Source organism: Symsagittifera roscoffensis, chromosome 3, assembly GCF_963678635.1.
Source record: "Symsagittifera roscoffensis chromosome 3, txSymRosc1.1, whole genome shotgun sequence".
Taxonomy (NCBI): Eukaryota; Metazoa; Xenacoelomorpha; order Acoela; family Convolutidae; genus Symsagittifera; species Symsagittifera roscoffensis.
In genome coordinates, this window is record NC_087064.1 from 59,068,186 (window position 1) to 59,096,054 (window position 27,869).

At 36.1% G+C, this 27,869-nt stretch overlaps 1 protein-coding gene across 4 annotated transcripts; it reads right to left on the reverse strand.

Annotated features, from left to right (window-relative positions):
• Nucleotides 1-4,228: 4,228 nt before the first annotated feature.
• LOC134842252 (uncharacterized) lies at nucleotides 4,229-27,332 on the reverse strand. 4 transcript variants are annotated; one of them, XM_063858513.1, is made up of 21 exons: nucleotides 27,219-27,332; nucleotides 27,097-27,135; nucleotides 26,336-26,421; nucleotides 25,803-25,990; nucleotides 21,344-21,500; nucleotides 19,581-19,703; nucleotides 19,216-19,308; nucleotides 18,647-18,892; nucleotides 18,015-18,335; nucleotides 17,210-17,487; nucleotides 16,443-16,650; nucleotides 15,215-15,304; nucleotides 14,220-14,540; nucleotides 12,207-12,281; nucleotides 11,368-11,767; nucleotides 10,869-11,062; nucleotides 9,424-9,919; nucleotides 8,944-9,114; nucleotides 6,691-6,872; nucleotides 5,668-5,808; nucleotides 4,229-4,658 (listed from the first exon to the last, which is right to left on the reverse strand). In XM_063858513.1, exons 3-21 carry the CDS (start codon nucleotides 26,406-26,408, stop codon nucleotides 4,480-4,482), a joined length of 3,936 nt encoding a protein of 1,311 aa, XP_063714583.1. In that variant the 5' UTR covers nucleotides 26,409-26,421; nucleotides 27,097-27,135; nucleotides 27,219-27,332; the 3' UTR covers nucleotides 4,229-4,479. The 4 variants fall into 4 exon arrangements, with proteins under 4 accessions (XP_063714583.1, XP_063714584.1, XP_063714586.1 ...); XM_063858514.1 differs by having other exon boundaries at nucleotides 27,190-27,277; XM_063858516.1 differs by lacking the exon at nucleotides 27,097-27,135 and having other exon boundaries at nucleotides 27,190-27,305.
• Nucleotides 27,333-27,869: the final 537 nt, after the last annotated feature.

Below are 27,869 nucleotides of genomic sequence, written 5' to 3' on the forward strand. Positions count from 1 at the left end.
TCATTTTTTGCCTAAAGTTCTCAAAGGTTTATTTTTCACTGTCGAAAACTAAATATAATCAAAAGATTTGTTTAAAAAGCCTTTTGAAAAGTTGAATAGAAAAAAAAGAAAAATAAACAATGTAGATACTTTTTTTTCTCAGTGTGCGTAAGGTGAACATATAATTTGTTAAGCCTTAAAAACACTAATTTTTAAACGCTAGCAGCACGTACTCAAAAGATTTGTTATGAAATTTAATAAGAAATGAAAAGAAACAAAATTTTCCAACTCGCAACCAGTAGGGTCAACTGGAAAGCATCTTCATTTTTTTCCAGTAAATTTAGAAGAGAAATTAATAAAAATGACATCGTGGTTTTTTCTTAATTTCGTTTTGTATGCACAAAATGAGTATGCAAACTTATTTTTTTGCGACTCTGTCATATAAGGCTAAGCAGAAGCAGTAGACGCCCAGCATATAGATTGAGCGAAGCCAAGAGACTACTCTTGTTAGCATAGATACTCTCAAAGTATAGAAACTTCTTGTGGAAGCAATATACACCGGAAACTTCCAGTTGCTTCGGGTTTTCATGAGATTTTGCAGCCGCATGGGAAATCTCAATTGGATTGACTCACATGGGCTGCCGTCCTCTTTTCCATATGCGTTAAAAAGTTCCTGGAAGATGGCCTTCAAAATTTGAAAACAAACACGAATCTAAATTAAAACTATTTAGAAATAGTTGTGAAGGATGGCAATCTCAGAGCATTAAAAAGACGGAGTGAATAAAAAACAGTTTCTTGAAACATTCTCAAAAAAACTCCGAAAGAAAACAGTGTTATTCAACGAATTTCTCAAAATACACTGGCTACCCGAACAAGAAAGTGTCAGAAGTTAATTTTAACTGACAATTTCGTGCAATTTATTAAAATTATTGTCTATAGGTGAAACGTTGTTTGAAAAAACTTATTGGGATGGATTTGTTTGTAATAGCAACAAATTTGGATGCTAATACATTTTGTCGTCTAAAGGTCTTGTCTTAATTTCCCATCGCTTTCTTTGCCTAGCATCATCTAGCGATATCAATTGCAACAATGAGATAGCATTAATTTGGAATTAGCTAATCATGTTGGCAAAACTTGATTACCTTATTTTCCAATGAGCTATCAAAATGTTTGGAGAATGAAAAACTCCTTTTTGCCTAAATATTCAGCAAAACTCAGTTATATGCAGTTTATAGCAATTAACTTGTGAAAGTGAAAAAATAAGGTTCTTTCGATTGTACAGGTAAATGAACTGACACAAAAGCTTTTATGCCGTTACTTATTTTTTCTGTGTTGTCTACATGAAAAATTTTCTTGTCATAAATATTGTTGTTGTGTGAGCAGCTTCAGTGTTCAAAATGTCTCAAATGAAAAACTAATGGTCTTCAACAAACACAATGGTAACAGTTGGCTGTTCAAGGAGTGCATAAGTAAAGGCAAGGCTACTTTTCAAGCAAATTAACAAATCCAACGATTTTTCTCCAATTTGTGTTGTATCTTATCAAGGGGAATATTTTCCATTCAAAAACAACAGACCCTATCAGATTCGAAAGCAGGATTTCTGACGTCCCGCGCATATTTATTTCCTCTAAACCAAATGTGCTTCAATTCAATTTGAGCTGAACCTAAATGTACTGTTTGATCATTCTGAGAACAAAATAAAGCAGCTAGCAAGTGTTAGAAAAAAACGGAAAAAAGGGCTTCAATGCAATACAACCTTTGAGCCCTTTTACATTGCGGTAGTCCAACTTTAGAAAAAACGCACATATTTTATATTTTGCTTCTATCACTAGTGAGGCGGTCGGAACAAAAATATCTTGATTTCAAGATTTCTGTTTACAAACATAAATTGATGATGGGCATACAAATATTGACTTGGGTTATTCTGAGCAATAATTAATTTACCCGTTGCAATGAGCTAGCTGATTGCATAAAAACGACAACAATCTAGGAAACAAAACTGAAAAAGAAAACAACTAGAAAAACAAAAAAAATCTTATGGTAATTTTTAACAATATTGCACATTTAGTTGACATAGACAAACTGCCCGCATTTATTGTTTTAATTTAAAAAAATATATAATCGCCACTGTCGAAAATAAAGATATTAAGGAAATTTGTTTGAGAAGTCACTTCAAAAGTTGAGTTGACAAAAAATATTCAAAAAACGAAACATTTTTTGGTCCGTATTCATATGGTGAACATATAGTTTTTTTAAGCTTTGAACACACTAGCTGCACGTACACATAAGAGGCTTTATAAACATAATCAAAGGAGAAAAAAATTTATAGCAACTCGGGAAATCTACTAGAAAAATTTCTGAAAAAAGCGTTAATTTTTGAAAAAAAAAACGTTTCGTTTTTTGTCTTGAATGCGTATATAGTTTAATTTCATTCAATTCTGCTATGATATTGAAATACAGCTGAGTAATAGACGCTTAGCATGTAGATTGAATGAAACCAAGAGATTATTCTTGTTAGCATAGATTTTAGTGGGTCAAAGGGAAGTAAATTTTTGCACTCCACTAGCTGATTGCCCACATGAGGGTCTTTGTAAATTATGTAGAAAAGTGGTGTGGTTGCGCACCGGTAGTGATGGTGCCCTGCAACCATATTATTGCTGGTTCAATTCGCACGTGCGCTGCAATTTACCAGGTGAGCTCTTGTAAGATAGCCATGACTTAGTTAACCTTAAATTGTTAACCTGTAGGTTAGGCCTCTGGCTGGCTAACCAAAAAAGCAAAAAAGTTTCGTTCTCTTCAAATATCCCCCCCTTCTGCAAGGGGGAGGAGAGATTGTTAGTAGGTACAAAGTCACAAATGATTAACCGTTGAAACAGTTCACTAGAGGAGTTGCGAGTCCCGATTAGGTACCAAAGGGAGAGAAGAGTTAAGATATCAAAATGTCCAAAAACAAATTTTGGCTCTGTTCCAGTTCTCCCCCTTTCCAATTCAATTTTGAAAAGTCTATTTAACGTTGTCATAATGCAATGAAATTTGGCGTGGTGAACAAATCGACAATTCTGATCTTCATACTTTGCAGCGTAAAATCACGTATTTAGCCGTAATAACACGTAAAACAAATATAAAACTCGGTATTTTGAAAGGGGGGGGACTGGAAAAGAGCCCAAATTTTTAACTTAGCGATTCAGTTTATATTCTTTAACAATGCATTTTTTTAGTTCAAAGAAAACGATTTTGAAATAGTGAAGTGATTGGCAACGGTGAACCGAATAAAAAGTAAAAACAAAATTGGATCTTTTTTACTTAACTCTCTCCCCTACGGTATTTTGTAACGAATTAGCCCTCCCCTTGCAAAAGGGGGTACAAGGGAATAGTTGACAAAATGAAAAAAAATAAAAGCCTGTGTTCAAAAATTTTCAAACGTTTGAAAGAAAGTGTTAAGAAACATTACAAATTTATTTTCTGCCCAAAAATTTTATTACCGATTTTGAAACTGGGCATTTTGCTGCCGGACAGAAAACCTTTATTGCATTGACTCACATGGACTGCTGGCTTACTTTTCATGTGTTTAAACCGTTCAAGGTAGTTGGCCTCCACAAATATTAACCAAACAGTAATCTAAATAAATTGCCTTTAAGCATGACAGAAACGGAGAAAATAACTTTTTTGCTGCTGCGTTTGATGGTGAAGCCGAGCGAAACTACGAGTTTTTTACGTAACCTTAAAAAAGGGAATGTTTGCATACTTGATGTGATTTTTTGGCACATTTTTTTCATCGCTGGGGAATAAGTTCGATAGAACTTAGGATTGCTGTGAAGGATAGAACTCTCAGTCGGCCTTAAATTTCATCAGAACAGATACGTCACCGGCAAACGATTCAAGTGAATTTGTCAAAAAGTTATTAAAGCAAATAACCTACATTCCGATATGATAACGATTGCCAATCTCCAGCGGAATAATAATAGCTTAGATGTCGTAACGAAAACTTAACTGAAAAAAAAATCAAAATCAAAGTCAATGATTCAAATCATTAAATCTCATCTGCTGGTGTAAAGAGGTCTGAAAAGCTGAAATATTCAAACAAGTTGCACTTTACACCAACGCCATTTTTGTTGTTATTATTTTTTAAATAGGAATCATGCTAAGCCTTAGATGATTCCACGCTCAAGGCTTAATTTGTGGAACAGACTATGGTTTCTTTTCACCCAAGAGTTTGTTCAGGAACAACTCGACACTATCGTCAAAAGCGCCGATATAAACATTTATTTTCGTATATACAAAATACATGCAAAATTATTTTTTTTTACTTTCAAGAATCTCCGATAATAACATCAAAATGTGAATACAAAAATTTTCAAAGGGTACGAAATTATTTACAATTTCCGCTTTACAAAAGCGTAGTATTTTCCGCATAAAAAGATGTATTTGAAATCTTCATAGAAAAAAAACAAGCATTATATTTGCTCCTCTTTGTTCCAGTCCTTTCTTTTCTTGGTCTTCTTAGTTTTGGTTGTTAACCGTTCCGGTGGAAGTCCTCAGTCTGGTGTAGTTGCTTCTGAGTTTGTAGACCTTGTAGGAGATGACAAGGACGCAGAAGAACATGGTGGTGACAAAAAGACTGAACAACCCAGCTGCCATCCTTACTCCTCCCTCCTCCAGTCTGATGGGGCCACGCTCAACTACAACAAACACAAATAAACAATTCATTGTGAGCCGATTTGAGAGGTAAAAAATTTCGTATCTACTTAACAAACTCCGCGGGATCAAAAGGGTCGGTTTTTGACCAATCAGAATAAAGCAAAATTAGACCTCTCAAAACAAAGCACTAGCTCTAATTTACTGCTTTTATTTATAGGGGTGGAGATTCTTAGGTACCATATTTGGAGATTGTTAAGTAGATCCAAAGTTTCTCATCAACAAAACAATGCAAAATTTTTCGATGTAAAAAAATTGCGATTAAGAAGACGCCGAAATATCATTTCTAATTAACAACATTCCTTCCTTACTGCCATTGAAATTAATTAGTTTCAGGTAATTTAAATCCAATTAATACATCGGCGAGAAAAATTAGACTGTTAATGTTCTGAGCTCGGGTCAATTGCGAAAAACACAAGAGGTATAAAAATAGACCCGCGTTTTAAACACTTGCAAAAATTTTACTTTATTTGGTTTGAAATTCAAATCTGAACCAAAAGGAGCAGATTATGATACCACCTTGAATCTTCAAGCTTTCTTTGGTGAACCTAAAATGGGCGAATAAATTTCAACAATTCATTCCTCCTTCCCATTTTGTGAGTAAAAAAAGGGGAAAATAGTCAACAAAAAACAACACAGAATGAAAATCACAGGAGTTTTGTCACACAAAAAGTTTAATGTTTTTCATGTGTATCATTACTTTAAGCAATGAAGTATGCTCAATTTGACCTGTCTTTAATCTTATTTGTTCAGGACTCGGACACAAAATTACAGTAAAAGCTGTATCAAAAACTAGAACTGAAGGTGCCGCCAACAAACTTCCATCATTATTTGAAAAACAGTGCTTCGGGTATCAATTTCGGCGGCCTAAGCAACATAAAACTTTCTTTGAAAACAATTATAGCCATGCATTATGTTGACATGATATCAATGGCGGGTTTGGCTCGTCATTGGAAAAAAGCAAGGGGTGGGAGGAGGGTAAAATACACTAACTGTTGAGAGTGTTGGCCGCAGTGTCTCGTCGCTTGATGATGATGGGCGTGGAAGTGATGACCGTCTCCATGTTATTCTCGATCGGAGAAAGATCCCTACGCTGCCGTGTATTCAAATCTGTACATGCATTATTCTCAGAAGCTGAAACATCATAGCTGCCACTAAATTATGAGTCAAAAGTAGTTGCTCAGATACTAAACAACAAGCAATCCAATTTCATTCAAACGGCAAGATTCAAGTTCGTAGATATAAATTTCAATAAATACGACGCATTGGCGAACTTATTTGTAACATTTAATACTAAATATTAATGTTACAAACATTTATTTGAAAAAAGATTTTCGCTGGTAAGATAAATCAATCTTGTGCTATAAATAGAAGCGACCACTCATCATGCCTCTATCAGTTGTCTCTCAAAGGAGACATGGCTCGTGAGACAATGCCGATCTGCGAATTAATTTAAATTGGGGTAGAACGGACTTTGCTACTTTTGATGTCGACCAAATGGATTTCCGAAAACACTGTAAGGGCACTATGTTGCAAGGGGCACTGGGTGGCAAGAAGGTTAAACCGTGAAGGAGGAGGAAGTTTTTCTGCCCATCCTTTGCTCTCCTCCATAAATACATCCGCCCCTGGCGTGAGAGCTCGAAAATCAAACGCCTGCGCAATAAAAAAATTTTTGCTAAAATTTTCCGCGCTTTTTTCTATAAGAATTTTTTTTGCTAAAACTTTCCGCGCTTTTTTCAGAACTCCGTGGGCCCGTAGGCTGCATTGAAAACTTCGCAATGATGAAGTCTCAATAATATGTATAGTCTAGAACAATATCTGAACAATTGTTGAAGCGGAATCTCCAGAGTGCGGATTTTTTTTCAACACTTTAAATCTACTTTCGAACACTGATCAATGACACTTGCTGCATAAGGATCACTGATAAAATCGCTGATTATAATGAAATACTAACTATCCTTTTACGATCCGCAGAAACGAACTAATTATTAAGATCTTAAAAGAAATAGTTCTAACTTCTGGAGCAGTATGTTGAATCTTCCGCGTCCTCGAGACACGCCCTGACTTCGCACTGAATGAAGACAACTTCGGTCGAAACTACGTTATTATCAAACCAGGCGAAGGCATCGAAGTAGAAAGGATCCATAAGCCGCGTACTAAAGCCTGTGTCCCATCGGAAAGTGTCGTCTTGATAACACCTGTAGCAACGATCACGTACCCGTTATAATAACAAATCAAAATCTGGCTAAAACACAGCGCTTTTTTATTACACTCATCCAATCTGATTAAGCATGGTGGATAAAATGTTGTATTCAAGTGAGACTTGAAATGAGACATTCAATCTAAAACCAATTTAGAAACATGAAGCCAACAGCGATTGTCGACACATTTTCCTTTCTGCTTCGAAGAGCATATAAATTGAATTTTTTAAAGCGGAATTTTTTTTTGAAAGAAGTGATGAAAAATTTATGCCAAGCGTTCTTCCTCGAGACTAAATTCAATTTTTAACTGGCCATTTATTGCGGATTTTTCTAATACCATTTGAACAATATTGATGTCCAAAGCCCAAAATTCAAAAGAAATTTCACCTGGGACCTTTTGTAAAATTCTAGGGATTGAATTTCAAAATATTTTTCTCATTGGTAACTGTACGTTAGGATACGATATAGAAGCAAACGATACCACTTTGTAGGTGGATCAATTAAAAAAAAAACAGAAAACATTTTTTCATTTTTTCGTACATTTTTAAACAGTTATTTTAACCAAAAAAATTCATCGACAGCAAAGGGTTATCGGCCTATAATATTTTTTACACCAAATACTTCAATTGAAATGTCATGTATCCATTCACCATGTGCTTTTTTTGTCTTTTCCTAAGTAGGAAACATAGCTTATACCCTCTATCCGGCTGGAATGAATAATTGTCCAATGAGGCATTAAATTGATCATCATTTCGATAAATAACTCAAACAATACTACCCGCGCGCCAAGAAAAAAACCTGAATGTTCCGAACAGGGGCGTACCAAGGATTTTCTCAAGGGGGGAGGGGGGATTTTCAAAAACTTTTTGAAAATTTTGTTGAGCTTTTTTTTTTAGGTCGACCAAACAAATTGATTTTCCGAGCACTCCCAGAACACTATTAAGACCCTATTTCGACCAAGCATGAAAAAAAAATCAAAATAATCGAAAAAAAAAGAATATTTTGTTCCGACCATTGAAAACACAGAGGAACTTTGTATTCGGGTGTGTTTTAGTTCTTTGTTTTTTTTCTTTTTTGTTTTCTACGCAAAATCAGCTACCACAAATAATCATCGAGAAAGTTGAGTGGTGTAGTATATTAAAAGCCTTTCAGTCATGACTAAAATGGCATTAAAAATTTCCAAAAAATTTATTCAGTGTCGGGAAAAACCTGTTTAAAATTTTTGATTTTTAGTTCAAAATCGAGCAAAAACGCGATTGAGTAACGTTCGTTATATGGAAATTAACAATTTTTAAAGTAATTTTAGGCTCACAAAACTTGATTTTACCATCAAGAAAGTTAGTTTTGGACGTTTCTTTCAGCGCTCATTTGACAATAAAAATTTACAAAAAAAAAATTAATTAAAACTATTGTAGAAAAATTATTTAAAAAATTTTAAAAACATTTAAACTTTATTTTCATTTTTTGTTTGGTATTCTTTTCTTGAAAAAAAATTGTTGATCATGTCTAATTCACTTATTTTTTACGCGATCGTATAGTTCTCGAATCACACCACCCACTAAAAACGACACTAATTTAAAGCAATTTAAAAATTCTATTTTTTATGAATATGGTTGGAACTTTCTGTGCTACTTGCACAGCAACTGGCTAGCCTTGTTTTATGTTTGTCCTTTTTTATGCTCCCATGCGATATTTTAGATGCAAATGCATCTCAAATTGTATTCAATATGAAATTACTCAAGTCGAAATTTGACTGAATACAACGCCAATAAATATTCCGTCATTTTTAAATATTCTGTCAGTCGGAACAAAACAAAATATTTACAAACTGTTTAAGTAAGGTGCAGCAACCAACCGGCGAAAGCCTTAGCGGGTGTGGGCTTCTTTATCCAATGTTTAACAAAACTATTAAGCAATGAGTTCTGCTTAAATTGGAATAGGTTTGCGACGAAGGTAGCTTTACATCATTGCGACGAATTATCGCTGGCTACGAGTTGTCGCCTGCGACAAATTGTCGCCATGCCTAAAAAGGAATCAGAGAGCAGCGTTTAACAAACGAATTGATTACCCGGATTCCTGGGACAGGGTATAGCATTCTTCGTTGTTTGTAGGTGCGGGCAGAGTTTCTGTTTTAGAAGCCCAGCACTTGAATCCTCTCACATAGAAGGCACTTTCGCTGTCTTCAATGGTCACAGCCATGTACACTGGCTCATCCAACAACATGATAGGCACTTCGTTTCTAGCAAACCACAAATATATTTAACAACTCTCTTGGAAATTCGAGTATCGATATATCATTTCTATCGTTTTTGATTTTATTGTCATGTTAAAAATTTCTTGAAAGTATTTTCAAGTCAAAATTGTCGAGTTCAGACCGCTATTATTTCATCCACCATGTCCTTTTCGAACACTTGTCTTTTTTATCCTTGAGCTGAAATTGTTGCATGTTTTGCCCAATTTTAATTAACAATGAGTTTCTATCAATAATATCAATCATAGAAGCGTGGACTGAATGATGACAATTATAAAGTACAATTAGCAAACATACGGTCCGTATGCGGTACTGTAGGTGTGATCCTGGTAGATCTTGAGTGCGAAATTGAACTCATTCTTGCCGGCGGCGAAGATCCCTTCCTCTGGCTCCACACTGAAACTGCTGCTGACCAGACCAGTGGCATTGTAGTAGCAGAACAGATTTGCCTGCCAGTCGTTCTGTCTCACTATAGTCAGACCTAGGTCTGTACCTCCTGTGTTCTTGGTATTATCCTTCCAAGTCTCTTGATTTCGGTCTCTGGTTCGGATGAGTTTTTGGTGGTAAGTGATCTGGTGTTCGTCGCCTTCGTAGAAAGCGTCATCCGGGTCTCTCTGGTCAGGTTTATCAGTAGTGTCAGTTTGGTGGTCGGGGTATCGGTAGGTACTAATAGCACAGTCGATCGCATCAGTAATCAAGTTGAGTTCCTTGCACCAACTGGAATGTCTAATATAGTTCCAATCAATATCCATGTCCAAGATGCAATTACCGTTGGTTTCAACCTCTGGCAGGTCTACAAAAAATGTAAGTCTTTTTGTATTCAATTTATATACGTTGCATTTCACTTTTACAAATCAATGCATAAATGATCTAGCAAAAACAGAAGATAAAATCTCCGGCAAAAACTACAGTGTTTGCACCAAAAAGAAAAAGAAAAACTGATACAACTTCCCGTCCAAACAGTTTTTACAACGAAAGAAGACGGTAACACTAACATGAAGTCCAGAAAACAGTTTATGAGTTACATAATTAAAAGGAAAACTTACTTTATGATTTATATCATACTTTAATTTACCTGCACAACATTGCTTGAGATAAAATATGTAACACTGCAATGCGAGGGAGTCATGTCATAAAAACTTAAATTAGTTATTTGAACCAACATTTCTGCCATACCAGGGGCGGATCTAGGATTTTCTCGAGGGGGGATTTTCAATTTTTTTTAGAAAAGTTTGTTGACCTTTTTTACGGTTTTCCTAGCACTCCCAAAACACTATAAAGACCCTATTTTGACCACAAAATTGCGTTGTTTTCGGCTCACGGTCCGTTCAAAATTAGTATAATGACGCCAAAGGCGCCTTTAGAAAAAAATGGGGTTGGTCGGCCTAAAATGGATGTCATGACGAAATACCAAAGGGAGGACCCTATGGTTGGTGAGAGGGTCAACTCCCTAAATCCCCAAGGAGGGGGGGGGGACGTCCGGCCTCCACACTTCCCCCTCCCTAAATCCGCAACATTACCCAGCCCAGAAAAATAATCAAAAAAATTGCATGTAGTTCTTAAACAGGGGCACAACAGCGGTTCGCCATGATGAGCTGAACAGCTCTTGTGTTGGTCCTTTCCCCCGTGGATAAAATGGTCTTATTCGTAATCTTAAGTTACGAGAAACTAGAGTAATGACTAATAGTAAACCATTTGCCATGTTGTGAACGTATCAGCAACTCTGTGATCGTTTTATTTACCGACATATGTGAAGGCTCCTGCAATTCCTCTGACGTAGTCTCCGTCTGCGTCACTGGAAACTTTGAGTCCGCTCAGGTAGTAGGTGATACCTGTATCGCTTTGGTCATCTTGGAATAACTGAGTGTTGCAACTGGTAGCGCTGGGCCCGATGCAGCCAAAATCAGTCGTGCCAACTGAGCCAGCAGGTCCGATTCTAAAACAGTCAAAATTTACAAGAGGAGACTAGAAAAACAGTATTTGAGGTGGCAAAAAATAGTATCCAGTAAGCCACATAAGCCACACATGAGTTTTGGATATTTTTCTTAAAATTATTTTTAGATCAGTGATGTTTGTAGCATCTGAAAGTTATCTTCACCACACTGTTCGCAGTGATCAGTTTTGGTTTTGTCTATTGTCTTTTGTTCCAAACAAGGGTCTATGCAAATAGTATAATTTGGCAAGTAGCACATTATAAAAGAGTCTCCACCGATTAACTAACTACTCAAAACAAGCACATACGTGAATCTGATTCCGGACAGGCAACTCGACCCTCCATCATTACCGATGTTGCCATAGACATGAGTGACGGGCATCGTGAAGGTTACTTGATCTCTAGTTAAGGTATTGGTGTTGTATCCAGCCTCGTCTCCGGCCACGAACGAACGAAATGTACTGCCGTCGAAAGCACGGTAAGTCAGAGCCAAACCCTGGATGCAATTATCAGTATTGCTGTAATACACAGCTGCTCCAGTGGGGTATCCAGCGAAGTCTCCGTACTTGGGGTAGTTGTCGCTGTTCGGGTCATAGTGGAAGAAATTGTAGTTGCTGAACTGGTCCTGTTGGGCTGCCTCTGTGTCCACTCCCCCCACAGTCGACCCGAGGCTGCCAGAGTCAGCAGTGTAGTATGTCTTTATCTCGGCTGAAATTATTGCACATCTTCATAGTGTTTAGAATGCATGTCAATAAGCATAGGTTTTGCTCATATCGTTTAGCTCTAAGATAGCATGTGTTTCAATAACCATGCCAGTTTACGCGACTTATGTGCGAATTAGTGCAGATTTGTGAAAATGATTTAAATTGTTTGACTGGTTGATAAAATTAGCAAAAGTTAGCACACTGAGCTTTTAGCTTACCAAATTAAGCCCTTGGTACTTGGCACGTAAAGATACTTATGGCTACATACCTTTATAGTATCAAACAACAGAAAAAAATATAAGGCATGATGGCAGTATAGACCTGTTCACTAACTGGAATTACAGCCAGAAGCACTCATTGACATTTAAACATTAAACCATTCCAGTCTAGACCTGGTCCCAAATTCAGGCAGGAAAACGAAGAAATAAAACTTGTCAACTTACGGTCGGGAACGGCCTCGTACTCCACTTGTTCATACATTTGTCCATCCGTGGTACACTCCAACCTCACACCATGTGCTGAAAAAAATTCAAGTGGAAATTTGACCACAATGCAGGGATATTACAACTTAATTTCATTTGGAATGCTCAAATAGGTCTCAAGTACAGCATTTTTTTTTTGGTTTACGACAAATAACATTCATTTTGATGAATCCGTATGCAACAAAAAGTGCGTCATCTTTTCTTTGATTTCAATCTTATTTGTGAAAAAAAAACGTCTGTTTCTCTGTTTTGCGCTCTTCATTTATCCTTTTCTGCCCATTGACGTTGTATCAACCAGGATATCCCGTTGCTGTACAGTAAAAATCAATAACAAAAGAATTAAGAAAAATCCAAAATACGAATAAACCAAAAAAATTTTTTTTTTCATTTTTTGGCTGAAGTTTGTTTTTTAGTAAAAAGCAGGGGCGGATTTAGGGGGGGGGGGGGGGCGGACGCTTTCCTCTGAGGGATTCGACCACCTGCCGACCCAAAGGGTTTCCCCTTTGATACTTTTTCAGAAATCCATTTTAGGCCGAACGACCCTAAAATTTTTCTAAAAGCGCCTAGGGCGCCAATATATACTAACTTTGAGGGGGAGCGCGCGCCAAAAAAAACGCGATTTTTTTTGTCAAAATTTTTTCAAAAAGTGCCCAAAAACGGCTTTTTTGACTGTTTTTTCAAAAATTTGCCTGCTGCGCAGAAAATTTTGCCAAAATAGGGGAAAAACAGTGCTTTGGGAGAGCTCAAAAATCAATTTGGTCGACCTAAAAAAAAAAAAAGGTCGTCAAAATTTTGGAAAATTTTTTGAAAATCCGCCCCCCCCCTCGAGAAAATCCTAGATCCGCCCCTGGTAAAAAGCGTTTGAATTAAGTACAAAGATCCAAAATGAGATAATATATCAGCTAAATAAATGAAAAAATTGCAGTATAATTAAATTGAAATTTTAGTCTCTCATCGTGTCTATTGTCAACTTTGTGTCATTTAATATAAAAAAAAGTTCAGACCAGCTTTTCTCGAAACAAAATTTTTTTGGCTCTGAAAAATTTTATACGATACCATATAATCAGCTGAAAAAAAGAGCCTGTCCCATAGTTTTTTCAAGTCTCTTTCAGTGAGGTGTTCGGAAGAAAATGTGGATCAACCGTATAATCTAATCATCTCTTCCCCTCTCCCCCTTAAAAAAAGTGACGAAATCGATTTAAATTAAACGTCGAATTAACTAATTTTGTAGCCTACCAAAGTACACAACACAATGTATGCATAATTTATAATTTCATACAGAATATAAAAAAATTTATAATAACATAAAATCTCCCCAAGCATATTTCAGATTAATTCTGAATGAAATTATAAATTATTCATACATTTTGTACTTTGGCAGGCTACAAAATAAGTTAATTCGACGTTTTATTTAAATTCGATTTGGGCTGAATTGTATATTTATTTGAAAGAAAATCAATCCAACAACCTTTGGCCATCCCCCACAATACTCAATTATTCATATGCGCTTGATGTAACAACACTTGATTTGGGTTGTTGACTGAAAATAAATTCCAAGAAGAACCAAAGGATCATCCTGACCTTTAAACCTCTATGGAGGGAGAAGGAGGAAGCTAACCTGATTTAAAGCATACAAAAACTTGACCTGACTTTCAATGGTTATTACGAAAATTGTTTTCTCAAGTGGGCACATACATAATCAAAAAATCCATACACTTCACAAACCTCTCATATTTTTATGTATGTGCCCACTTGAGAAAACAATTTTCGTAATAACCATTGAAAGTCAGGTCAAGTTTTTGTATGCTTTAAATCAGGTTAGCTTCCTCCTTCTCCCTCCATAGAGGTTTAAAGGTCAGGATGATCCTTTGGTTCTTCTTGGAATTTATTTTCAGTCAACAACCCAAATCAAGTGTTGTTACATCAAGCGCATATGAATAATCAAAATCGGCATGAAGAGGTAAAATATCTCACGCGTTCTGAATGTTTCCATGCCGTCCTCGAAATCAGTGGATACCGTTTCGAGACTGGTCAGATCAGCATTGCTATTACCAGCCAGGTTGTCAACTTCGCCCCAGAAATCGACATTGTACGTGTGTTCAGCTTGCAAGTGGTAGAACTTGGCGTTAACTACAGTCGCTCGGTCGAATGCAACCGTTGCAGGCCCAGGCAGCATGGTGAGATTGTAAGTGCCTCCATCTGTCAAGAAGTATCCATTGAGTCTGGATCGTAGTTGGGTGTAGTCAACCGGTATGTAGAGCCAGAAATCATACAAGTCCGCATCGTTGTCATCATCTAAGCAGAAGCACTACTATGACTACCATTAGATGTATTGTTTACTCCGATCAGGCCCACTTTAGCGCTTGTTTCTAAATTAAGAGCGGTTAAACAACACTTCTCAACCAAAAAAAAACGGTTGTTCAGCAATTAGGCACCATTATAAACTGCATTTAGTTACTTTTAAACATAGTTAATTTTGTTCTTCAAGATGCTCAACTAGGAAAATTTGAAAACAGGCAATTTCTGATTGTGAATACCTTAATATTTTTCCGCTGTGAAATATGAAACCTATATGCTAACTGCAGCCGACAAAGATGTCATTTCAGGTCTAATTTTAATTCCCCAAAAACATCACTGGGTCCGGTCCGATCATGGCCAATTCACGTTTACCTAACTTAAGATGTTAGTTAAACAACGAAGTCAATCAGAAGTTGGGTATAAATTTGCATCAGCTGTCTTCTTGACGAAGTGATACTATGAAACCAAAAATAAAGGAAACAACCAACAGGATTAAATTGAATAAATGTAATCAAATGAAAAGATGGACATCAATTACCAAAGGGTGCGCATGATTGTTTCGCTCAGCCATGTTTATAGTTCAATAAATAAACTTGCATATTCCTTGCTCTTTTTCTCTTCAGATTATGAATGCGACTGAAACTGAATAAATAAACAGTTTGGACGCTTACCGACACTGAAGATATTGGTGAAAACGGTGAACCACTGTCCAGCCACGTCCGGAACCACCATCTTTTCGATCAGACAGGGAGCTATGGGCTCTAAACACAGACAAACTACTTTAAAAAAAGAGCAAAACTATTGCTACATCAAACAGAAAATAAAGTGTTAGCTCCTCATGCTAACTCATGAAAGAGCTTCCACCCCCTACAAAGGACTAATTTAACGGCTAAGTGAATACAAATTTTGCACCATGTAGGAAAACACGATTTTACCAATAGGGGTAGTAACAAAATCCACCCTGAAATTAACCCTAGCCAACAGACAGTTGGAAAAGAGTCAATGAACGCAAGTAAACGGATAAAAACTAATGACTTAATTTTTATTAAAAAATGGAAATAACGAATTTCAAAGAAAAAAAATAGATGGCATCAAAGCTCTTTGAAATTCTAAAAAAATTATGATTGACACTTTTTTGAAAAATGAACCCAATTTGAGAAAACTGTTTCAATGGGTTAACTTTTCATTCTGCTGGGAAATCTGAAATTTAAAATCCACTTTCGAAACTAGAAACTGATCACGTTTTTCGTGACTTTTACACTTTTGCTGTTCGATAGGTGAGTTTGCCTTTCTTTCAACAAAGGAGATGATTTGGACATACAAAAATCAAAAGTAAAACCGCCGAAAATCAAATTTGAGCATGAACAAATTTTAAGTCTTTTTCCTGTATAATAGTCTGAACTACATTCATAGACTCTTCAAAAATGAAAGCAATCGTTAATCTGAAGGCAATTACAGTTCACTAAACACATTTTGAAAAATCTTCGTTACTATTTTACAATATAGCAAAAAAAAATTAGCTCCACCAACGTTGAATATTATACGGAATAACTGGCATGCACGAATCTAAAAAATCATCTGCCGCGAAGAAGCTATTCCGAACAGAAAGACAGTCGGATTTTTACCGTGCAAATTATCCTTCTCAAAGTTTCGAGATTAAGGATAACCGTTTAAGTTCATCACATTAAGAACTCTAAATGCACACATGAATAGCAGGTTGCTGTTAAAGTAGCACAGAAAGTTCTGAACACAATAAATTTTTTAAAAAACAGCTTTTTTTCCGGGAAAAATGCAGAAAGACACAAGCTTGGTAATCTTTAGTTTTCTAAAAATCGCCCTCAAGAACCAGACTGAACATGTTAAAGTTGATCACTTGTTGGTTGATCAGAAGGAACTTACGCCCGAATGTAACTTCAATGTCTTCCGCCGTTGATGCGCCTGATACTTTTTTCAAAGCCACCTTCATCACAATGACATTTGGATTATTGGAGTTCAATGTAACACTCTGAGCAGCACCAGTAGTATCGCCGATAGTCAGCGCACTACCGCCATTCCAGCCGAACGATAACGCTTGAACAGCGTTGTTGTTATCAAAGGAAACAATGACCTAAAAAGAATAAGGTTGTATTTTTTTGAACTACAACAAACTTGAGACAATTTAAAGCTAGATTATTCTTAAGCCGTTTTTGAGAACCTAAGACTTCGAGTTTTAACTAGTGTGAATATGAAATTGAGACAACATGCAATCAAAATACGAATATTTTGAACAATATTCACAATTAATTGAAAACTGGTACGACAAAAATTGAAATTGAAAAATAAAGAAGGATTGCCTGGGACGCTGGAAAATAAACCTGTCCCTCAAATAGACTCTTTCCTCACTTTTTTCAAACAAATGCCGTCTGAATTTTCAGGCGCCCTACTATGCTACAAAACCTGGTGTGTAATATTTTCTTGCAAAAAATAAAAGCAACAGCGTTTATGTTGACTAAATAGGCGAAAAAGAAACTGCACAAAAAAATTTGAACTGAGGATTTGCTTCTGAAGAGAACAAAGACCTAGAGCTATGAACTACGTCATGAATCAATTCAATTGAAACTCGAGGATTATGAAATCTAAACCGCCTGCAGCAAAAACAGTGCTTCAAAGCAGCTTTATTTACTTACTGTATTGAATGGTCCCAGAGTAGAGGCTTGGGTGAACATGGCGTCATTATATGCAGTAGGAACACTGTTATCGGCGTCTCCCAGAAGTCCATCAATGTAGAGTTGACCTCTGACAAGGTCAGTTATGGCCCAGAGCAGAAACATTTCGGGACACTTATCCACACGCTGCTGACCTTCGTCCGGCGACACGAACTGCGAGTAGGTCTCGTAGGTAGCTCCATAATTCTGAACTCCCCCAAGTATGTTGGTTTGATCAACCTCCACAGCCTCATAACCAACTGTACAAAACATTAACATAATTATATCGCACGTCTAAAGAGAGTACAAGGCTAAAAATGCTTTGAATAATTAGAACATACCATTCAATGCCGATCAAAAATTTGATAAGGGATCATGATTGATGCAAAGAAACGAATGTTTTTGTTTGTGTCATCGGAAACATTAACGGAACGCACCCAGTTGTGCCCAATACCGATAAAAAAGAAAGATATAACTTCGCAGTCAGTACAATTTCAGATCAGATTGTGAGCTTCAATGAAACCTCTCATGGGCAATATTTGCACAACATTTAACTAAATTTGATTTTTTACACAATTCAAAAATACTCACATTTTGACACTAAACTGACAATCCAATCTCTGCTTGGAAAATTAGACATTGCGATTTACTATTGATTTGCGATAGGAAAAATCATCAAAACAAAAATAGGATATGAACGTGCAGGCAAAATTAGAAGCAGATGATTAGAATAGTGTCTCGGCTGCGTTAGAGTAACACTTGGGGAAAAAAATCCTTCCCAACTTACATGACCAAAGAGTCGTTTGATCACTAGGACCATTCACAACGTCACTGTCATCTGTGTATTCTGCGGCCACGGTCAAGTTCACAGGCACACACCCGCAGTCGGTTCTGATTTGGAATTGGAATTGTCCAGAGTTACCTTGTGATGCAGACACACTTCCTACAAGTACTGAAGAATATGAAGGCGAGTCAGAGCTAGTGTCGATGCCATTAACTAGTGTATAGGTGTAGCTCAGATCTGTGGGAAGCGGGAAGAAAGCATTCACGTAGGCTGTCACTGAACTGTGAGTGCGGCCGTAGTAGAACACTTTAGGCTGCATTCGCTCTAAACAACAACAACTGCTCATCGGTCAAATTTCGAAATCCTCGAAAAAGGGATTTAAAATATTTTTATAACGATAAATTTTAACTTGAGACTAAACTATTTAGTCCAAAAGTTCAAAGTTTGTTATGATGCAACCTAATGCAAAACTTCCGACACTTAGGACAAAATGAAATAGCCTTATACATCTATTGGCAGCACTTAATTAAGATGAGCGGTGAGAAAGTGGCTAAGTCTCCGCCAATTGTTTTTAATTGTGTCTGAATTTCATTTACAGAGAAAGATTACCTATCCTATCAAACTTATGAACTAACGGTTTTCGAGAGGGAAAAGAAGAAGGTTGTTGTCGCCACTGGCATGGTATCCCATGAAACCAGCAAAATCAAAGCCGTTCGAAATAGTGAAGGTGTCACCGAATGTAGAACAACCGACTGCGTAATCATTTGTGTTGTCAGCGTAATCAATTGCCAATCCGCACGTAGTTCCCACGCTGATTGACGAAGTGTAGTAAAGAGTTATTCTTAGGATATTGCCGGCAGAAAATGCTTCCGCGGTCTGACCTATAATAACAACAGAACTAATTATCGATTATCCGTTGCCTTTTCGACACCTGCTTTCGGCCTAGAGTCTTGGAATGGTTTTGAGCCGGATTAACTCGCCCTATTTGCTGCGCGTTTACATAAGATATGAAATTTCGCGCCAAATTTCACTATAAACCAAATTATAACAAAATTGACAACTTTCAAGTCCCCATAGTAACTTCAAAACTAAACACAGATGAAATACTGATCTGAAATCAAAGGTAAAAATACAGAACGATGTGGTAAATTTGAAAATTTCGATACGCATTTCACAACTAAATCAATATATCAATCTGACTTACCTCCATTATTGGTGATTCCGAAATTAGCACTGTTGCCGCCACCATACGAAACCGTAAGACCCTGCAGGTTGTTATTGTTCAAATAGGGTGTAACTGAAAATACAATTGTCTTTTAAAAACAACAAAGACGGGACCGGAATCCATCTTATATAAATTATATTATATAATTATGCAAACACGATGTTAACAAAAATAACACTGAAACTGAGAAGAAAAAAAACTAAATATTTCCCCTAAGTGCAAGCGGAATCATTAACAAGAAAAATTAGCCCCTCGTCATGTGGGCTCTTCTCTGTGTATAACCTCCTTGATCATGATTCGTGCAAGCTTCAACGCTCAGCTAGTTTTCCTATTTCTATACTCACTCGAAACTGGCCAATACTGAATTCCGATCAAGTTTCCGTTAACACCTCCAAAATCCGTCTCGGCTCCAGTGAAAGAAGTAAGTGAGTCCACAGGATCATTGATGAAATCTAACACTCTTCCGACTGTAACAAAATTGTCAGCACTAAATATTAGTAACAATGCCGCGTTTGAAGTAACTGTTCTGACTTGGTAATTGTTCTGAATCTGCTTAAAAAAATCGGTCTGCTAAAAACCGGTTTGCTGAAATACCTAGCACCGTACTATCCAGTATCATTTAGGATAAACAGCGAATATAACATTAAACCTAACTGAATTTTCAATTGTGATAGCAAAAAAAAGCAGTAGGGTCTCGTCAAAAGAAGTTGCTTCGTGAAATTTTGTACAATAACAAATTTTACTTTTGTGAGAGGAACCAAGCAGGAAAAGTGAAGACTGAATGACTAATTAGTCTTTCATTTTTCCAGCGACCAAAAAACCGAATAGCAAGACAATTCGGCTCCCGCAGTGAAACGTGAGCTTCGTACGTCTTCAAGAGAATGACATTCTTTAAGTCTCCCTTTCCTTCAATCATCACATATCAACGGTGTTTGAAACGTACCAAGGCAAAACAAAAACAGGCTTTGGAGAAATTCGATATTCAATACAATAGATTTACCAAAAAAGGACAATTATTTGCACACAACAATCCGACCACACTGATTGAAGAATATAGTTCAAAAAAACTTCAACCAAAAAACCCAATCTTTTTCATTTTTTTTTATTTCATTTCTTAAAAGTTTTCCTGTTTTTTTTTCTGCAAAATTCGATTGTATTAGATTAATATAACGTTTAAAAATGCAGTAGAACGATATTTGAAGGTCCGCCTCAAACCAAATTCCTGTTAGCCTTTATCAATTTAGTCTAGAAAAACGACACACTTCAGACCCGTTTTTCTCAATAGTGAGACATCTATTCTTGATATTTTTTCGAATCGAAACCACAGCTGATGAAAAGGCTTCAACATAAAATATTTTCAGCGAAAAAAATATATCATTTCAAGGCAATTTGAATTCAAATTTATGATTGCTTTTTTGATGGATTTTTAAAATTCAACTACCCAATTTACAGCAAATAGCATTTTTTTAAATTTCAGTGGGAAATCTACGGTGACAGGACAAAGTATCCCATACGAAATTATCCCATTACAAAATAGCCCATACCGATATATCCCAATGGGCACAATAGCCCATGCCAATATAGCCCGCGTCAATAAAATACCCCATAGAGGATTAAAAATTAATTTATGATACAGATTACCAAAGATAGGTGCATATATCTATATCGCAATTAAAAAGAGACTCAATTCAACTGCCTCAATTATTTCGAGACGCCATATAGAGATAGTGCTGATGGTAAATCTACAAATTCGAATCCATCTTTGAAACTAAGAATCTTTTTTTTCCGCCTTATTTTTAGCTAATGAATTGAGTTTGAAATTAAATCAGAAGTCAGGTAGCACTTCTGATTTAATTCTGTCTTATTTTTAGCTAATGATTTGAGTTTGAAATTAAATCAGAAGTCAGGTAGCACAAATCAAATTTGAACGTGAACAAATTTTTGTCTTTTTCTAGAAAAAAATTAAAAACTTAAGACTTAAAAACAAACTAGAGAGATAATTTCTATATAGTGCAAAAAACTCATTTCTCAAAGGATGCTCTGTAATTAAACACTAGTGTCAGTTCCAGTTTCAAAATGAATAAAATAGCTGTTTTTGTCTGCTTACCCGGATAGCAGTCGACAAATGTGCCACCATCGATTCCAGCCACCTGCACTCTGCCCAGCGATGCGCTCGCGGCTCCACTTGAGGGTCCGAAAAAGAACTGTCTCCTTGCAGGGCTCAGCAGTTCCCAGAGATGTGCTTTGCACAATTTCAAATTTTCCTGTTGAATTTTCCATGTTTTGATTAATGTAATACATAAAAACAAAAGGTTTTCGCTTAGCAAGAAAATCGTTACCATTTTTGGCGCTCTAGTCTTGCCTTATACAACCCCATCTCAAGACAAAAATTCGTTCAAGCCATTGAGTCTACATGGTTTTGGGTGAAGACCAACCACTCGGTCAATATATTCTATTTCACTAAAATTTGCCCAACTTCACTTAAAATCAACAATTTCAACTTAACAAAACTTGATATTACTTCATGTTTTTATTTTCAAAAACTAACTATGTTTTGACCCGTCACATTTTGAAAAACGAAAAGTGCCACAGATAGTCTCTTGCGAGAACACGACCAAAAAGCAGCTCTATCATGTGACATAAGAAAAAGTAGAAATAAGCATCGAATTTGCAAAAACTCGAGGCTTAGCAAAAATTCGAATAAGCAAAAATCTGCGACCTAGCAAATTTGAGTCTCACGCACGCACTAACCATTCAGCCACGGATGCTTAAGATCCCCAAAAACTAGCCACCAATAAAACAGCTACATATGCTAATAAATTGCAATTCGATGCAGCAAAAGTAGCATCAAATACAAAAAGGTAAAATTTTGAATGTAAAAAAAAATCGCAAATCATAAGGCACATTATGTATAAATCATCCATTTCGAGATATATTGCGAGATATATTGAGTTAGAAAAATTCTGATATCGAGATTTCATTATTGTTATGTTGTTTGCAACAAAAAGCTTTCTTCGGTTCACTTGATGAATTAAAAATGCATCAACTGTGTAAACTTATAACTATTCGAAGTCATAGCAAGTAAATATCAAAGGTGCAACAAACTATCAAAATATGTTGCTGCCAATTCTATGCATCAAATTCGACGCATAAAATATTGTAGCTTTAAGTCGCAACAAAAATTGCGACTTAGTCGCAACAAAAGTCGCAACAATAAAGACTTAGATTGGAAAAAAATCGTACCATAAAGCATTGCTTCCCTTGTGTAAATATATATTTTTTTAATAATAAAATTGATTTTTTAAATGGATTATACTTTTTGTTTTTAGACAGAAAAGGTTAAAAAATTCATCTTCCTTAATTAACTAATAATGACTTAAATCCTTCATTCTATTTCAGTTCCATTACTTACAGTAAAAACTGACCGAATTCATCCTCTGTTCTGAAGTTCTCAATTAGTCTAAAATCCTAAACTCCTCGCCCGTCGCTTCTTCTCGACACTGCAAAAAATTTACTCTAGTCATATTCGACTACAACCAACGCTTATTTATGGTACTTGTCGAACGAGGAAAATTATACATCCAAAATTGAAGTTCTTTCCCCCTTTCGTCTAGCCCTCAAAGTGGGAATGAAATTTACTTCACACAACCAATTGAATTCAACTCCGAGGCATTACCAGTACTTGGTACTAACTTTAGTAGCTGACTTAGGCGGGGTGGGTGATTAGCGGATACCCTTCCCCTCCCTCGGGGATTCGATCCCCTGACGACCCAAGGGGTCCCCCTTTGCTTGTATTTCAAGACATCCATTTGTGGCTGAACTACGCAAAAATCTTCATAAAAGCGCCTTTGGCGCCAATTTACAATAATTTTGAGGGGTAGCGGGCGCCGAAAAAACACGCTTGTTTGGTCAAACGTTTCCAAAAAATGCCTACAAACGCCTTTATTGCCTGTTTGTTTTATCAAGTTCGCCTGTTGCGCAGGAAATTTGGCCAACATAGGGTCTTTATTGTGATTTCGGAGAGCTCGGGAAATCAAAATTGTCGATCTAAAAAAAGTCGACAAAATTTTGATAATTTTGAAATACCGTCCAAACCCAACCCCCACTTCCCCCCCTCCCACCGCTCAAGAAAATCGTAGATCCGCCACTGACTAACTTCACTCATGGAGCAAATACTTTTCTTCAAACTTTGGGTAGAAAACCACTAGTTTTTGATTGTTGATGATTATAACGCTTGTTATTTGTAAAGAGGCAAGGGCAGTCAAAACGGTTTTCACCGTTACGACTTTTTTTGAACTATCGAATTCCCAAGATCCATCTTTAAGCTTTACCGCAAATTGCAACCCCTTTGGCAACTTTGAAAACTGCAACCCCTTTTTATCTCTTTGAATTCGAAGAACCTTTGGCTATTTTCTATTTCCCTTTCAAATGTTTTTGTTTTCATAGTTGTTTTACATGTAATGTCTAAACGCGTTATGTTACGATGTAAAGCATGAAGAACAAATCTGTTCACAATTGCTAGTTTGTTCACTATACCAAGTTTCATGCAATTCAGAAATTCAAATGGAAATTCAAGGGTGAGGGGTAGTGGAAAAGAGCCGAAACTTTTATTGTTGACATTTTTTTTGATAAAGATACATTTTTATTCAAGGCACTTTTTAATAAAGACACTTTTAATGAAAAAAACTGGATCAATATGTAAAAAATTTTAATCCGTTCATAATTCTCAGAAACAAATAAACCTTTAAAACAAAATCACCCAACTTTTCGGCTCCAATTCCATTGTTATTATCATGATCATTATAATTATTGCTCCGACCATTTGAAAAATGGGGAGAAACTTTGTATTCAGGTGTTTCACTTTTTTCTTTTTTTCTTTACCACGCAAAATTAGGTGCCATAAATAATCATTGATATAGGTCAAGCAATAAATCATATCAAAGCCCTTTCAGTCGTGATTCGATCACAAAAATGAAGAAAACTTTTTTTGAAATGAAAAAAATGAAATAATTTTTTTTGGGATTTTTTGACTAAAACCGTTGCCCGATTCATATTTTTACTTTGACTGTCGAACGCGCCTAATTTCTATGTTTTTATCAAATATTTTTATCGCACGACTCACAAAAACCAACACGAATTTGAAAATATACAAAGCTTTTTAGGTACTTTTTTATGAGTATGATTGGAATATTCTAGGCTACTTGCACAGCAACCGCCATATATAATTGTTATTATTGCCAAAATGCCTTCCAAAAAGTACACATAGCCAATCGAAGATTGGAAAAGGGCAATGAACGCAAGTAAGCATTAAAAAACACTGACTTTCTTGAAAAAACTGAACTTTTGAACTTCAAAGAAAAAAAGCTCTTTGAATTTCTAGAACAGTTTCTGATCGGCTCTTTTTTGATAACATGAACCCAACTTGAGACTGGATCAATAGATAAATTTTTTATTCCGCTGGGAAATCTTACAAATAAAATCCATTTTCGAAAATAGAAATCCTTCATGTCTTTTCGCGCCATTTCCACGTTCGTTTTTGGAGAGTGCTATTTACGTCACTTTCAGCAGATTAATTTCAATTGAACTCAATAAGTGATTATACCTAAGTTCATCAATATTTTAAGACTTTCCTAAGAAAAACAAAAAAATCAGTGATACCTACATAAGAGGCTTCACTACGTTCATTGATCTTAAAGAAAACTACAACCAGTTCAGAAGAAATTCAATTCAAAATCATTTTTTTCCTGAAAAACGCACGGCCTTCATTAGTGCAAATTCACCTTGTTCATTTATATCTTATTCTGAAATGTATGGCAATAAGCACTTCTTCGCTTTTTTCAACTCACTTCTTCAAAACTTTTTCAAATATTCTGATTGGGTTGATTTCCTCAGTTACTTGGCGAATAAGAAAACTTTCAATTAAAAACATGGCCGCAAGCACACATAAACAAAAATAAGGACTTCAAAATTAAAAAGACCTTCAAACTCTTTGATTTGAAACTTCTTTGTTAAAATTAGGCCAATTTGAGAAAACTGGATCAATAAGTAAATTTTTTATTCCGCTGGAAAATCTAAAAATTCAATTCCACTTTCGAAACTAGAAGTCGATCACGTTTTTAGTGACCTTTACACTTTTGCTGTTCGATAGGTGAGCTTGCTTTCCTTTTAACAAAGAAATGAACTGAACTTAAAAAAATCTGAAGTAAAACCGTGAAATTGAGCCTGAACAACCTTTAAGACTTTTCCTGAAAAAAAAAACGAGAAAAAAACCTCCTAACCTATATAGGAGCCTGAACTATGTTCATCGCCTCTTAATAAGTCAAATAATCAGAAAAAATATACATACGTTCAGCTACTTTTCTAGGTCAAAATATACAGATACATTTATAATTGAACTTTTGTAGAGAAATGTGAGTTGGGTGTTGAGCTATGAGACAAAAATAAAAAATTGACGTCTTCTGATACTTGAAATGAGAAAGAAATATGCGTCTAATTTCTCTAAAATTGATGTGTAAGATCAGAATTAAGGGGCAAAATTACAGATTCATCACAAATCGCCAACTAACCCAACACTCCAATTCGTAGTTGGACGTGGAAGTGTCCAGTTCGATCTGGAACAGTGGCGATACAATGTTGTTCTGTGAGTCAAGACTCTGCATGACCGCGATCGGCTTGTTGTTCATGTTAGTGGCGGAGTCGTAGGAGTAGTAGATTGTGCCTTCGCTCAAGTCAGACACAAAACATTGTGTGATAGCTGCAACAAAACCCAGCAGTTTTTCCTGACGCGCTCACACAGGGCATCAAATATTTAAAATAACTTAATCAAACACTGTGGATGGAACTATTGGTATTTCGAAAAGTCTTGAGTGGTAAAATATTTCAGGTTTACAAGTTTTCTATACGTCACACATTTCTTAAACCTAAAAAAAACGCAAAAAAATCTCTAGTTTTGATTTTTTAAACACAATTGAGTTGCAGAAGAAAGCTAATTTTCCACAAATTTACCGGTTCACGACCTTCCTAGAATTATAAATTAGCTAGAGCATGTTTTCTGGTACAGAGACAACAATTACTACAAAAATTCCAATTTAATACTTACTGTTTTGGGCTACAGCGTGCTGAACCAGTGCAACGCCTAGCAGGGCCACAAAGACCCAGGCTACCGAGTTCATCTTACACAGAAATCTAAAAGAAAATCTTTCACTCCAACAGCGGTTGCTGGGATTAAAATTTTGTTCTACAACCTTACCAGCTCTAAGCTAATTAAATCAGGAGCAGATTTAAGGGGGCGTGGCATTGAGGTTTATCTACCCTCCGAAATTTGGAGAGTAGACGTTGTTTGGACAAATCACAAATGGGGGGGGGGGGATTAGTGAGCAGGTCGCGGGTAGGAGCAGGAGCAATTAAATATAATATTGCATATACCCAGAGATTGTACAAACTACTACTACTTTGACGCGCAAAGGAATCCCCTTTACTACTGATTTACATCGAGTTTTGGCCGAGCTACACTGAAATCTCCGAGCTACTTTGTATATCTAAAGAGTAAGCAACTTATAAAACACCAAAATTGTCCCAGATTCTGCCACTTTTCAGGAAATTTATTACTAGGAATCACTCTGCAATATTTGGAATCAATTTCAAAATCATTAGCTTTACCAGTCTCATTATGATCAGATCACCCCAAAGGAAAGCAGCATTTTTTGAAATTTTAGAAAAAAATTCTGAATACCGTTTTGAATTCATTTTCACATTAACTTGAACAATCAAATTTGATGGAAGTCAATGAATGTTTAGAGCCTATCAGAAACTCGTGGCTTTCTACCGGTAATTTTGAACGAAATTAAGTAAAGATCTTACCTTCTTTAGATTTTCCACAGACTATCCCGAATTAAGTGCCTAAAAAATAATGTATGCTAAGAAAGTTTCAAGTTGAGCAGAAAATGAACTCACTTATAAGCAAACAGCAAGTCTCACGGTACCTCCGATGGTTTTAAATATCACAAGAATGAAACTAATCAATTTTACCACAAAAATGACCACTTTTGGCAAGAAGGCGTTCAAAATTCTGATTCAGATCCAAATCCACCTTGTTAGCAACTTAAATGTGTATTCGTTTATAACATAGAACGTGTATTTATATTTAAAAAATTTTTGCTTAGAGCAGTTTAACTAAAGCAATGGTAATTACAGTAGGCCTACGTACCATCGCACGGTTTGTTAACTTTATGAAGTTATTCAATGGTATTAAAATGGTAAAATGTAAAAAAGTTGAACAGTGAACATCGAAAAACTAGATAAAAAAGCTGTAATTGGCCTCACTTCAGTTCACGTGTAGAACAATTTAATGAAGAAATGTCCAATCATCAAAAGATCTGCTCATTAGCGAAAATATTCAAAACGTTCGCCTTTTTGTTCCGCTCATTAAGCTCTGGCGTCTCAGTTCTTTGCATCACCATTACAGAAGTAATAAAAGCTACTGAGTCTCCATTTATGGAGTGTAATGTAAATATTTTAAAAGTCAGTTCAAAAACCGTCAGTCTTTGGCGAAGGCGGTGTAAGTGCGGGGGCAGGCAGCAACAATCGTAATTTCATGTTTTAAACTATTCAAAAATCTAATCAACAAGGGAGTA

Bases quoted from the DNA above. Each gene is read 5' to 3' on its own strand.
- LOC134842252 (XM_063858513.1), bottom strand. From the start codon at position 26,408: ATGAACTCGGTAGCCTGGGTCTTTGTGGCCCTGCTAGGCGTTGCACTG. The intron at 21,501-25,802 runs GTTAGTTGGCGA...AAAATTCAACAG, and splicing joins ACTACGAATTGGAGTGTTGG to GAAAATTTGAAATTGTGCAA. The intron at 11,768-12,206 runs GTAAGTTGACAA...CAATAATTTCAG, and splicing joins GTACGAGGCCGTTCCCGACC to CCGAGATAAAGACATACTAC.